Source organism: Nicotiana attenuata, unplaced genomic scaffold, assembly GCF_001879085.1.
Source record: "Nicotiana attenuata strain UT unplaced genomic scaffold, NIATTr2, whole genome shotgun sequence".
NCBI lineage: Eukaryota > Viridiplantae > Streptophyta > Magnoliopsida > Solanales > Solanaceae > Nicotiana > Nicotiana attenuata.
In genome coordinates, this window is record NW_017672030.1 from 209,703 (window position 1) to 224,848 (window position 15,146).

Genomic DNA, 15,146 nt, shown 5'->3' on the forward strand with positions numbered 1-15,146 from the left:
CATATTCTTACTGCTAAGGCCTATTGGGCAATGCAATAATTCTTGTTTTGGTAAAGAGTGAAAAAATCTTTTGTAGGGGTTCAGGGGTAGCAAGGGTGGACCTAGGTTGTCTGCCAACTTCATTAGCTAACGACCGAGAGAGCACATTTCTGCATCACTGACACTGAATATTGATGTACCAGCCTTCCCCCATGCACAGATACGGAGTAACTTTGTCCACTAAAGCTTAGGCAGTTTGAAAGAAATCAGCTAGTTTATTGATTGCTAGCCCAGACTCTTGGGTGCGTCAAGTTGCAATAAAATACTGTAGAATTCAGTAATGACTTTTCTTCTTCACATTAACATATAAGAAAAAAGTAATTTAGTTATGTCAACTCAAAATGTGAATGAAATCCAGCAAACATCAGAACACCATAAATATTAGAGATGTGAGATCTACCACTTCGCCATTCATGGAAATATCATGTCATGTTACAAAAAAAAGAAGATAAAGGAAGATGTTTCAATTTTGATAAGGAAAGTCCCCAGCATGATGGTGTTGAATACTGAGCGGATCGTTCTCTTTCATTTATAAACTATAAAGGGTATAGGTAAAAAACAGTATAGAGTTGATAAATTTGGATGAGGACATCTTACAAGACGAAAAGGCTTGAAAATTATTTAACTTGACAAATATTTTAACATGTAACAACAGTAGCAGCAGATTCTATCCAATCAAAGTCCATAGCCACTTTTGGACAAGGGAGGTTCTTCAATTTCATGAACTAACTGAAGCCTTGAGTTGTCAAATTTCTCCCCATCACCCCACAGTGCATACGCCTCCTCTCCATGTACTGCATTATCTCCTTCACTTACCTCTTCTTCTGTCATCCTCAGAGGAACCACCATCCTAATTAATAAGCAAATCACACTAGTGCTTATCACATTCCAAACAAAAACAAATCCAATGCCTATCAATTGTACCCATAATTGCCTGACCCCTGCACGCGATCTCCCACTTTGAATGCCATAAGCAAAGCCTATATACTTTGGCCAATCATCAACCATGTAGAAGATGCGACTGAGTCTTGGATTTGCCAATACACCAGCAAGAATCGCGCCTAAGGTTCCTGCTACCGCGTGTGTGTGGAACACTGCCATGGTGTCGTCTACTTGTTTTAGTAACCACATTTTCTTGTGTAAGAACATCATACTGAACCATGGAATGCATCCGGACAGTAACCCCATTAGTATTGCTGCCCAACCTTGCACCACCCCTGTTGAATTTTCATGTTAGAATTCTTTAATCATTTACCACCACACATTGGCCCACAGTTTTTTTCTCATGGTCCAAGTCTATAGGTCTTAACATTGGTGTTCTGTTTCTAGAGTTCATGCATCAATAATTACAGGCAGAGGGAAATCCAGAATATATGCAATGAGCGCACGTGTATCTACTATATCAATCTAGGACTACAAATACACTCACTGCTATTAAATTCTACATTTACCACTATATATTGGTGTTCTGTTTAGGCAGATCAAGAATATAAGCAGTGAATGCATATGCATCCGATGTCTAAGCTTGGACTAAACGTACGCATACTGAAAGTTCTTTAAAAACTTTAAAAATAGGTAGTATGTGATATTAAGATGTGCACTCGCTGCGTTAAAATTCTAAATTCAACCCTCTTATAGGTGAGACCTGAGGTTCTACAGGAAGAAAAGCTAGCATTTGGTAGATGATTTATATCTTAAAGCCTTAGTTTAGTTACCTGCTGCAGGAGTAATGCAAACTAAGCCAGTGATCATCCCTTGGGTAGCGCCAATGACAGAAGGCTTTTCATAAAAGAGAATGTCTAACATTAGCCAAGTGAGCAAGCTCGCAGCAGCACAGACATGCGTGTTCAGGACGGCTAAGGATGCATCAAGACTAGCAACATATGGATCGCCGCCATTGAATCCTGTCCATCCCATCCATAGAATGCCAGCACCAGCCAACATTAACAATATGTTATTTGGTGGGAACCTCTCCCTGTCTCTTGGCGCCCTTGGTCCGACCTACATCCATATTTTCTATATCCTTTAGAATCTCATAGTATATATCTAGAGAGAACAATATTTTATTTGACTTCCAAGTTTCAACAGAAATTTCTTATTGACGAGCTACAACAGTTACACATGTATTAAAGCAACTAAAAGGATTATTGATATCAGTTCAAATGGAAGGAAAAAAAATTTGTTGATAAATGATTCCCAATTTGTTGACTATTACTTATGGAATCCTGCGCTATAATCTGGTTTGATCTTATAGTCCAAATAACGCTCCAAATGCCTATAAATAGAAGTTTCTTATGTATCTTTGCTCGCAGAAATGGTGACATCTCGAGTGAGATACATACCCAATAAGCTGCAGTGAAACCAGCAACACCAGAAGAAAGGTGAATAACAAAACCTCCGGAATAGTCAATAACTCCCATTCGGAACAACCAACCTTGAGGGCACCAAATACTAAAAGCACCAACTGTATAAGAAAAAGTAAGCCAAAGAGGAACGAACAACATCCATGCAATAAAATTCATCCTTCCAAGCAAGGCACCAGCTATTAGAATCAAAGTGATGGCTGCAAACACAAACTGAAAATAAACCATGGAAGCATTTGGATACTTGCCGATAAATGCTTGACTCATTAGGAACTTCTGGTCCAAAGCATGAATATCTGGTTTTCCAAGAAACGGAACTAATGTGTCACCAAAGGCTAATTGATAACCCCATCCAACCCAACAAACAAGGACTGCTGCAAAAGCGTAAAGGGCCATCAAAGCCGAGTTGAGAGCCCATTTCTTCTTGACGATGCTACCATAAAGGATGACAAGACCTGGTATTGAGACATTAATATAATTATATAATCAAAAGGGTGCTCTTTCTAACTATTTATACTTTCAGATGAAATGGTCACACAATTCAACATGATATCAGAGCTATTCATGTGTCTCAACACGTTCAGACATGTGGGTCTGATTCTTTCTCATGGACCAATTAAACACTTGGAAACTTTTTTGTGCTTTTTAAGTGGCAATGAGATATGAACCAACGACTTCTGCTTACTCTATATCGAGAATGTTTTGTGACATGAGTATATCATTTAACAATATTATCTACAATAAGAGTCCTAATACCTGGAACACTTTGAAGGCCGACGAGAGTGGCTGAAGTCAATTGCCAAGCGTTATCAGCTTTGTTCATCCATGGGGGATTTGCATCATCTGGTTGGAGGTTTCTAGGCAAGTATGCCATTATTATTTAGTTGAAGATTTCAGAATACCGATATAATAAAAAAAAAGGTGCATAAATTCACTGCTCGAAAATCACACAGAAGATCGATGAGAATATGCGCTATATGAATCTTGAATGTAGGATTCTTTAGATTACAGGCGGAGAATTTAAGCACTAGTGTTAAAAAGCAAGTGCGAAAGAGGATTGACGTACGCAGCTTTGGTCGATACTTCCCAACTCTAGGAAATTCTGAGTTAACTAAGACACAACTTTATATTCCCTTATATATTGCTACTACTTGATTTGCATTAAAAATACCATTAATTTGGCTCTTAGCTTGACTTACATCATCAACTTTATCTTCTTTCATGCAGCAGGTGATATCATGCATGCCAGGAATTAAGTTGAAGGACAAATGAACAATTTGAGCAAAATCCAACAAAAATTGCTTTTACTCGAAATCTATGCTTCCAATTTGCTAACAACTTTTGAACTGCTACATTAAACTCTACATGTAACAAATACTAATGTTATTGAGAAAAAAAAAATGTAACAAATATAAAGCCTGTTGATATATTAATATCAACCTTAGTACTTAAATTGGTAATCTGGTTTCCTCTGCAAAGAATATGTTGGTGTGATGGTAAGAATCTGAACGCTTTGTACCGATATTTGGTGATGAAACTACTATCATCAAAATACACTTAACTCACCTATAATAATAAGCAATATTTATTATTATAAATATAAAAGCACAATAATATCAACGATTGAACTTTATTAGTTTCATGTTCGAATTTTTATCCTTGTCCAATTGATTTATTAGGTTTAAATGTATTATTTGTATTAATATAGAATTTTTTAAAACACTGATGCGCGATTATTATAGAAAGGGAATTGAGTTCAGGGAAAAGAGCCAAATAGTCAGTTGTCACAGTTAGTTAGGGATTCAAAAAGTAGTTAGAGTTAGTTGGATTTTGTTACAATAACTAACTTCCGTTAACTGAAGAAATCTATTGAGAAAGCTCTTGATTCTTCATTCAATGTAATAGATATAGATACAATGTATTACACTAATTACAATCAGGAATAATAATACAATTTCTATTATACTCTCCCTCTCTCCTTCTTCCTTCTTCTCTGCACTTCTCTTTACATATGACTTCTCAAATTTCTTCCTGAATCAACTCTGCGATCGTCGAATTTAGTGAGCTCCTGCAATCGCGTAACATTGGTATCAGAGCCCTCGATCCTTGGAATCATGGGGAATGACACACGATCAATCGACAATTCAACTAAAGAACCAGCTGACCTACGTGAATTGATGCAGAAATTGATAGCTGATGTAGGGGTTTCATCTGGTGAAGTTTTGCATCTGAAGCGGTTGGATAGGACATTCCTTGAATTGAAGGAACAAATGACTAATTCAAGAAGACTCCAGAAAGACAAATGTCTCATCAAGAGAGAAGCCTTACGAGCTGCAATCATCACCATTCCAATTTCTTTAGGTGGTCTAGGATGGAGTTCTTACGGTTTACTGGTGAAGATCTGAGATCATGGTTGTTCAAAATCGAACAATTCTTCTCTATGGAAAAGGTAGCTGCTGAAGAAAAGGTTGAAGTAGCTGCATTACAGTTGGAAGGTGAAGCTATACAATGGAACCTCTCTTTCATGAGCTACAGGCAATACCTACAACCTGCTACATGGAATGAGTATGTCATGGCATTGGTCGAAAGATTTGGTGATTTTGATGACCCGATGGAGGAAATAAAAAAGATCAAACAAACTGGTAGCGTGAAGGAATATCAAGCTGTTTTTGAGAAGAATCTTGATGTTTTATACTTCAATACCACACAAGAGTGGGAGGGGGGGGGGGGGAGGGTGATTTGTATGGTACCCAATTTTCGCTTAACTTGATTATAGAAGGACCTGGTTCTTCTATGTGTTCCAACTACTACTGTTTGCGGAATAATAAGTAAAGAAAATAAAGAACACAGAGATTTTTACGTGGAAAACACCTGGCTCAAAAGGTGAAAAAATCACGACCTACTACTCAGTAGGATTTTCCCAAACTTCCACTAAAATCACTGAACCAAAAACTGCATTTACAAAAACTCTTTTATAAATCTGGGATTAACTCTGATCCCGTTGTGGCACACAGCCTCAACTGTTGCGACAACTTCAAGTTAACTCTAACTTGAACACTCTAATTACCTAATACAATTGCTTCTATAAAAGCTGAAAGGTACGATGTAAAATCACCTACTACAATTGAACTAGAATAAAAGATAGACACTTGGAATTGGTTCTTCTATCTGGTTCAAGTAGCTTCAGGATTTCACGCTTGAATCACACATAAATTGCTTGCAAAATTGCCTTGATATTTTGCTCTCAATTCACGTTTAACTTCTGCTTATGTATATTACATGTAAAAGAGAACAACACTGATATTTAAGGAGTTAGTAATTAGAGATTGACTAGGATACAGACGCTACTCTTCTATGGTAGAAGAGTTCTAGTTGATCTCATACTCTAACACTATCCTCTTCCTAAACTGTGTTCTCTTCGTGTAAGGAGTCTTTCTCTCCTTATCCAATATGCAACCTTTTCGATCAGATCAGGAGATATTACTTCTGATAAGTTAGATTTATCTCCTTCACGTGCATCTCACATGTTTGGGTTGATCATGACTGTGCTTCACAAGATGAACCTGGTCCATGTCTGAGTTCTTTTGTGAGTCTTCAAAACTTCACATTTACTTGGGCCAACAAATTCCCCCTTTTTGATGATGACAAACTCTGTGCTTTTTACTCACTTAGACCCTGTAAGAACTCAGCTTAACAATTAATATAGAGTTTAGAAAATTCACTCATCATCAAGGACCAGGTTAATTAGGTTATAAATATCACTTATTCAGAATATGTAAAGCATAATATCTCTTCCCCCTTTTGGCATCATCGAAAAGTTGCATACACAAAGTGTGAGTCCCAGATTTTAATAAGTACTCATGGCCAACTGGGGCAACTGCAAGTGCAATCATGATTAATCATCAGTAATCAAGCAAACATATTTAAACTATCAAGGAAATATTAACATTCACCAAGAGCAAAAATAGTAGATATCATTGATAGAAGATATTTTTCTACCACAATCCACAACCAGAAAGCAAAAATATTCAAAACATGAGCAAAAAGAAGAAAAATCCCAAATCCGGGTCACTGAAGGTACTAGACAGGTTCAGGAGATAAAGGCTAGAATTCCTAAGGCTTGTGGGAGCTAGAGGGTTGGTTTTGGGCTTGGAGAAGATTCAGCATATTGTGAAGAATTCCATCATTCTTCTCCTTTTCCTTGGTAATCTCAGTTCTGAGAGCATCCCTCTCAGATTCCACCTCTGCCACACGAGCCTTTAGCCTAGCTATCTCAGCATCCTTGGCCTCACTTTCCTGAACAAGAGCCCTAACTTTACTGTTGATAGGTGTCTTCTTGGATAAACCAGGTTCATTTGGAATGGCATTGACTAAATAGTCACAAGCAAGCAGAGTATTAATACCAAAGTAATCCTTGCTTGTGGCCATTTCCCATTTCTTCAGAGGCACATTGCACCTATCCAGAACCGTAGTCAGAATAAAGCCATAGGGGTAGCATGAGCCTTGGAACCATTGATAACCCTGTCCAGTAGCTTGATGATGAATGCATGCCAGTTAATTTGCCTTTCACTTTCAAGGCACTCCATTAGAACTAAGTCCATATAATTTGCAATATGCCTTCTCTCCTGCCTGGGCAGTAGGCACTTGTTGACAAACTCAAAAATGACTTTATGCTGTGGCTTCATTTCACTCTTGTGCACAAACTTGGCCTCATTCACTTCTGCAACATCACAGAATCTCCTAGTGATTGTAAGGGCAGATAGACGGGAATCCAGACTTGACCATCTCTGTCTGATGTAATCATCTTATCCCTCAGTGGGGATGTCTAGAATCTCTCCCAGCTTCTCTGCATCAAATGTCACTTGAACTCCTTTGACTTTGCTTGTAACTCTGCCATCTTTGACTTCAGCATTTGCCATGAATTCAATGATTTCATTTATGGCCAATCTCCCATCCATCTGAAGGACCATGTCCTTCAAGCCCTGAGCAGCTAGGGTGTCAACCAAACGAACCATTCCTGGTTCTACCAAATCTTTCAGAAATCTTCCCTTCAAAATTTTCCTTTTGCCAAACTTGGCCAGCTTGTCTTGTTCACCATCAGACTCATTTTCTTCTTCACCACACCATTCCTCATCTTCAGAAACTCTAACCTGTTTGCTTTTTACTACAGACCTTGTCCTCTTGGACAATGAAGGTTCAGCAACCTCAGACACAGAGGAAGACTTCCTGGAAGAAGTCTTGGTCTTTTTGGGCTTGGGGGTCTGAACCTCCATTGTTGCATGTTCCTCCTGATGGACCTATTAAATCTCCTCAACATCAACTGCTTCAGAGGACTCTGTAACCTTACCTTTTCCTTTATCCATCTTTTTCTTCTTACTTTCAGCCAAAGCCTGTTGTAGGTCTCTCTCACTCTGTTTCACCCTGCTTCTTGTTGCTCTTCCCTTTGGCAAGGTAGTTTCAGTAGGTGTTAGGGAGGAAGCCTTTCGTTTCTTGGAAGGTTTAGCAGCACTGGGGGGTTTTGGTGTGGGAGTTCTTCTTTTCTTTGGATCGTAACTTGCACCTACTTTTTTCAGAAGGTCTACTAGGGTCTCTTCAATTGATGAACCAGGTTCATCTCCCTGTGATCTTAGATTAACTAACCCCTCAGCAGCCTCCCCTGAACCGCTTTCTTTGACTTCTTGCTACTTTCGTCAACAGTTTCCTGTGCAACCCCACAAATAGTAGGTACATGCAATTCAGTAGTGGGTGAATGACCAACCACTCCTTTCCCTTTTCCCCTCAGGTCACTACATTCACCCTCTCTCTCTTTTTCTTTTTCAAATTTCTTTTTACCTCCACGCCTTCCTAACTCAGGTAATTCCACATCCCTTATAGGACCAACCAAAACAAACCTATTTTCTAAATTTTTAGTCAAAGAAGAACTTACCTTAGAAGGGGATTTTTGAGTCTTCTCGGAGTCAGAAGACCCAGGTCCTTCCCCCTCACTGGCAGATTTGAACGAATCAGACCCAGAGTCAAAATCAGAATCTTGGGCCTGACTTGCCTTTAATTTCTCATTCAATTTCTTTGAAAGAGCACCAGATACCACCATTTTGCGAGCAAGCATTTTTACTCTCCTTCGCCTGGGTTGGGGAGTCGTGCTAGGTGGAGGAGGGGTAGATGAATCAGAGGGAGTAGGCTGTGGAGGAGTTCCAGGGTTTTCTTGTGGGTTCGTCATTGTAGCTTATTGCTTAAGAGAATTTGTGAGTTAAACCTTTGGAGAAGAAAGCAATTGAGAGTGAAGAAGGGTTTTGACGGTTTTGAATTATGAAGATGGTAGGAAGTAATAATGAGTATTTAAAGAGAAAAACTCATTTAATGGATAATGGTAGCTTTAGAAGTCAATTAGAGGTCTAATCAACCTGAAATTGCAGCTTGAACTAACGCTTAGGCTTCCTTAGATTTTAGGCAATTTTTGTGGTTAGAATTCTAATGAGGACGAAACTAGTTCAAAAACAAATGGATAGGATTTTCGAATGAGTTGAACAATGGTAGGACTCTGCTCATGATTTAAATATTTATATTTCTAATGTGCATAGTATAGAAAACATACCTTGGCATTCAGATGAACCAATACTGATGAACCAGGTTCTTCATTTAGAATTCTTTTGATCATGCCTCATTTTACCACAATAGAGAAAATTTTGTAAGAGATCAGTGAGTCATATTAACACATGTCACAGGAGTATACTATTTACAGTATGAAGCTGAGTAAAAATTAATCTAGATATTTACACAAGTTCAGATTTCCTAGCCAAATTTTTTTTTTCAATTTTTTTTTTCATTGTGCATTCTGAGCTGGTCCCATTATATGATCTTGATCATCCCTAATTCCAACCTGTTCCTTTCAAAGCTTTCTCTACTCAGTGCTTTAGTAAAGATGTCAGCAATTTGTTTATCAGTAGCACAAAATTCTATGGTAATCAATCCTTTCTCATAGTTATCCCTTAAGAAGTGATGTCTAACATCTATGTGCTTAGTCCTCTTATGATGAACCGGGTTCTTTGTCATACTTATAGCACTAGTGTTATCACAAAAAATAGGAATGCAACTAACTTCAATGCCAAAATCTATCATCTGCTGTTTGATCCACAGCAATTGAGCACAACAAGAGGCAGCAACAACATATTCAGCCTTAGCAGTGGATAAGGCCACTGAATTATGCCTTTTAGTGGCCCATGATACAAGACATGAACCAAGAAAATGAGCCATACCTGAGGTGCACTTCCTATCCACAAGGAAACCTGCATAGTCAGCATCAGCATACCCTACTAGATTGAAATTACTACCTTTAGGGTACCAAAGACAAAGATCAGTAGTGCCTTTCAAATATCTCAATATCCTCTTGACAGCAGTCAAGTGAGATTTCTTAGTATTTGCTTGAAAACGAGCACAAGGCCCTACACTGAAAACTATGTCAGGTCTGCTAGCAGTAAGATACAAAAGTGAACCAATCATACCCCTATACAACGTTTGATCAACAGATGAACCAGGTTCATCTATGTCTAATTTGGTAGCTGTTGCAATAGGTGTGTCTATTTCCTTTGATTCATCCATTTTAAATTTTTTAATCAACTCTTTTGCATATTTCTGCTGATTGATCATGGTTCCATTTGGGTTTTGTTTGATCTGTAAGCCTAAGAAAAAGTTAAGCTCACCCATCATACTCATTTCAAACTCACTCCCCATTAATTTGGCAAAATCCTTACTTAGTTTGTCAGTGGTTGCCCCAAAAATTATGTCATCAACATATATTTGTACTACAAGAAGATCCTTACCTTTTTCCCTCAGGAATAGAGTACTGTCAATTTTACCTCTTTTGTAGCCATGTTCAAGCAGGAATTTGGACAGTCGTTCATACCATGCTCTAGGAGCCTGCTTGAGTCCATAGAGAGCCTTGTCTAATTTGTGCACATGTTCCGGACACTCCTTGCTTTCAAATTCTGGAGGTTGTTTAACAAACACTTCTTCTTTTAGGTAGCCATTCAGGAAGGCACTTTTGACATCCATCTGATGAAGAGTGAATTCCATGTGTGCTGCAAAGGCTATGAGGAGTCTTAGTGCCTCCAGTCTTGCAACTGGAGCAAATGTCTCATCATAATCTATGCCCTCCTCGTGGCTATAACCTTGGACCACCAGTCTTGCCTTGTTCTTTGTAGCTGTTCCATCTTCATCAAGCTTGTTTCTGAAGACCCATTTAGTGCCAATTACTGATCTGTCCTTGGGTCTTGGAACTAGATGTCAAACTTGACTTCTCTCAAACTGATTGAGTTCATCTTACATTGCATTTACCTAATCTACATCCTACGAAGCCTCAGCAATATTTTTAGGTTCAATAAGAGATAAGAAAGCATAAAAAACACACAAATTCTTTAATTGTGATCTAGTTTTAACTCCAGATGTTGAATCAGTAATAATGTTCTTAATGGGATGAGAACTTTGATACTTGTAAGGTTTCACAACCAACTCATTTCTACTTGATGTTTCACCCATGTTCTGTTGCTGAGGAACAGGGTCATGGACAGGTTCCATTAGGGGATTGGTTTCGGTTCTTCTTTGTTCAGTTACCCCTGTCAGGTTGCCCTGGATGGAAGAACCTCTTCCATTACCTGTTCCTTCTTTTGGTGCATCTTTAGCTTGAGCTGAGACTTCACTCAATTCTTTTACCAACCCAATATCTTCATCTTCATGTTCCTGTCTCTCAGAAAGGATATTAGTTTCATCAAAAACTACATGTACACTTTCTTCTACACACAAAGTTCTTTTGTTGTACACTTTATAAGCTTTGCTATGTGAAGAATATCCCAAGAATACTCCCTCATCACTTTTGGGATCAAACTTACCTAGGGAGTCCTTTCCATTATTGTGCACAAAGAACTTGCATCCAAATGCCCTAAGATGGGATATATTTGGTTTTCTCCCTTTAAGTAACTCATAGGGAGTCTTCTCTACAAGAGGTCTAGTCATGCATCTATTAATGATATAACATGCGGTATTTACAGCCTCTGCCCAGAAGCTATGGGGCAGTTTACTAGAAAGAAGCATAGTCCTAGCCATATCTTCACGAGTCCTATTCTTTCTTTCAACTACTCCATTTTGTTGAGGAGTCCTAGGGGCAGAAAAATTATGATCTATACCATGCTCATCACAAAATTCAGCAAACTTAGCATTATCAAATTCAATTCCATGATCAGTCCTGATTGATGCAAGTTGATTACCTAGTTGTTTATGAGTTTTTCTAACAAAGGTAGTAAACATGTCAAATGCTTCATCCTTAGATGTTAAAAACAGTACCCAGGTAAACCTGGAATAATCATCAACAAGTACCAACACATATTTCTTACCACCTCTGCTCAATGTTCTCATTGGACCATAGAGATCCATATGAACCAGTTCCATCGTCCTGGTTGTGCTTACCATTTTCTTGCTATTAAAAGATGATCTTACCTACTTCCCCCTTGCACAAGCCTCACAAACTTTCTCTTCCTTGAACTTGATGTTAGGTAACCCTATCACTAGGTCCTTGGAGACTAATTTGTTGAGTTGATTCAGACTTGCATGACCAAGTCTTTTATGCCACAGGAGGGGATCATTGTCGAACACACTCAAGCAAGTGAGTTCATTTTCTGAAAGAGTGGACAAATCTACAATGTAAATATTGTTAACTCTTTTTCCCTGCAAAACAATCTTGTCAGTAGTAAGATTAATCACAAAGCATTTGGTAGAGGTAAATGCTACAAGGGTACCTCTGTCACACAGTTGTGATACACTGATTAGGCTATATTTCAAGCCATCTATCAAGTAGACATTCTTAATGGAATGTGAGTCTGTCTTACCTACCTTTCCAACCCCAATAATCTCACCTTTCTTCCCATTTCCAGAGGAGACATTACCTCCTTTTAAGTCCTCAAGTGAAAGGAACTGGTTCTTGCTTCCAGTCATATGTTTTGAGCAGCCATTATCCATGTACCATATTTGGCTACTTCCCTTCACTTGGACCTGTAAAAAGAAATCAGGGGTTAGTCTTAGGAACCCAAAATAGTTTGGGTCCCTTTCTATAGGCAAAGGGGTAAATTAAATTCCTTTTGGCCCATCTAGGCAGCCTATTTTTTTCTTGAACAAAAGTTTTGTTCTTTTGACAGGCCTTTTCCTTTGCATTACATTCACTTTTGTAATGACCAGTCTTGCCACAGTGTGTGCAGATTTTGTATTCAGGAAGAGTGATGTACTTGCTTTTGGGATCCCACTTAGGTGCTGGGGTCCCATAGCCAAGTCCTCTCTTATTGCTACTATGGTGTTCTTGTAGCCAGGATAGTGCATCAGAAGACTTATTCCATTTGCAAGTTCTGTCTAGTTCATGCTTTACCTTCCCTAGGTCTTCTTTTAAGACTCTTATTTGTTCATCTTTCTTGTACAGCTCATCCTTCATTTTTCCTAGATTTTCTTCTAAGGTGATATGTGTGTGATCAACTTTCTTCTTACCTGTTCCTAATTTCAGTTTTTAATTTTTAGACCTAAGTTTTAAGACACTGGTGTCAAGTTCAAGAACCCGGTTCTTCAACTCAACATTTTTACTGTCACTCTCATTAGCCCTAGATTCTAGATTTTTGCACTTGGCTTTTAAGATCACACACTCTCTAGACAGCTGTTCCTTTTCATTGTTAATTACCTCAGACTTATCGATGAAGTCTAGCAATAATTCAGATAACCTTTCTTTAGACAACAATTTAATCTTGTCTTTGAGATGAATCACACTTACCTCTTGTTCATCATCTGATTCTCCTATGGACATAAATGCTTGTTCATCTGCAGCTTCATCTTCTGAATCTTCATCTGATGTTTCTCCCCAAGCAGCAACCATAGCCTTTGTTGATCCTTTGTTCCTTTTGGGTTGAACCTGTTCCTTCTTCCTGTTCCTTCGTTCAGCCCTTTCATTCTTCCATTCAATTTCCCACTGAGGACAATTCTTGATCATGTGGTTAGTCTTGCCACATTTGTAGCAGCCCTCGTTGGTCTGTTTCTCAGAGCCCTTGGTTTGTTGAAGTTGTACCTTTTGAAGAACCCTTTCCTCTCATCAGGTACTTTTTGGAATCCCTTGTGATCATGGCCATTTCATCATCCTCTAGATCGCACCTTCAGCTATTCTGAGAGCCAGACTCCTTTCCTTCTTGGGTGCATCCATTTTCATGGTTTGCCTTCTCAGTTCATAGGCAGTGAGATTTCCAATCAGTTCATCCAACTTGAGAGTAGAAATGTTCTTTGATTCCTGAATAGCAGTGATTTTGCTTTCCTAGGTTACTGGTAAGACCCTTGTCAAGATTTTCTCAACCTTGTCTTCTTCAAGGATAATTCTCCCAAGAGATTTAAGTTAATTAGTTAGTGTTGTGAACCTTGTGTACATCTCTTGGATAGTTTCTCCTTCCTTCATAGTGAAATTCTCATATTGAGAATATAGCAGTGTTCCTCTTGATCTCTTTACTTGAGGAGTTCCTTCATGAGCCACTTGTAAAGTGTCCTATATCTCCTTAGCAGTGGTACAATTTTGAATCCTGCTGTACTCGTCTGGACCTAGTCCACACACAAGCCATTTCTTGGCCTTGGCATTCTTTTCCCATTTCTTCAAATCTTTAGCAGTGCAATCAGCTCTTGTCTTTGGCACGTCCACTCCTTCATCTTATTTGTAGTAGCCAGGGGACCATCAATGACTATGTCCCAGAGTTCATAGTCTTCTCCTATGATGTGGTCTCTCATCCTGTTCTTCCACCAAGAATAGTACTGACCATTAAAGAGTGGGGGCCTAGCAGTGGATTGTCCTTCCCAGTTTCCAGGTGGTGCACTCATCTTGATCTGTTCCTAAGGTGTTAACCTCTTCAAGGCTAACCCGCTCTGATACCAATTGATGTTTTATGCTTCAATACCACACAAGGGGGGGGGGTGATTTGAGTAGTACCCAATTTTCACTTAACTTGATTATAGAAGGACCTGGTTCTTCTATGTGTTCCAACTACTACTGTTTGCGGAATAGTAAGTAAAGAAAATAAAGAACACAGAGATTTTTACGTGGAAAACACTTGGCTCAAAAGGTGAAAAAACCACGACCTACTACTCAGTAGGATTTTCCCAAACTTCTACTAAAATCACTGAGCCAAAAACTGCATTTACAAAAACTCTTTTGTAAACCTAGGATTAACTCTAATCTCGTTGTGGCACACAGCCTCAACTGTTGCGACAACTTCAAGTTAACTCTAACTTGAACACTCTAAGTACTTAATCCAATTGCTTCTATAAAAGCTGAAAGGTACAATGTAAAATCACCTACTACAATTGAACTAGAATAAAAGATAGACACTTGGAATTGGTTCTTCTATCTGGTTCAAGTAGCTTCAGGATTGCACGCTTGAATCACACATAAATTGCTTGCAAAATTGCCTTGCTATTTTGCTCTCAATTCACGTTTAACTTCTGCTTATGTGCATTACCTGTAAAAGAGAACAACACTGATATTAAAGGAGTTAGTAATTAGAGATTGACTAGGATACAAACGCTACTCTTCTATAGTAGAAGAGTTCTAGTTGATCTCATACTCTAACACTATCCTCTTCCTAAATTATGTTCTCTTCGTGTAAGGAGTCTTTCTCTCCTTATCCAATATGCAACCTTTTCGATCAGATCAGGAGATATTACTTCTGATAAGTTAGATTTATC

At 38.6% G+C, this 15,146-nt stretch overlaps 1 protein-coding gene across 1 annotated transcript; it reads right to left on the minus strand.

Annotated features, from left to right (window-relative positions):
* Window positions 1–714: 714 nt before the first annotated feature.
* LOC109211422 (ammonium transporter 3 member 1-like) lies at window positions 715–3,276 on the minus strand. Its single transcript, XM_019374954.1, has 4 exons — window positions 3,159–3,276; window positions 2,382–2,857; window positions 1,755–2,040; window positions 715–1,256 (listed from the first exon to the last, which is right to left on the minus strand). The coding sequence occupies exons 1-4, from the start codon at window positions 3,274–3,276 to the stop codon at window positions 715–717; spliced, it is 1,422 nt and encodes a 473-aa protein (XP_019230499.1).
* Between the last annotated feature and the right edge of the window lie 11,870 nt (window positions 3,277–15,146).

Bases quoted from the DNA above. Each gene is read 5' to 3' on its own strand.
- LOC109211422 (XM_019374954.1), bottom strand. From the start codon at position 3,276: ATGGCATACTTGCCTAGAAACCTCCAACCAGATGATGCAAATCCCCCA. The intron at 2,858-3,158 runs GTATTAGGACTC...TCTCAATACCAG, and splicing joins CGGCCTTCAAAGTGTTCCAG to GTCTTGTCATCCTTTATGGT. The intron at 2,041-2,381 runs GTATGTATCTCA...ATATGGATGTAG, and splicing joins GTTTCACTGCAGCTTATTGG to GTCGGACCAAGGGCGCCAAG.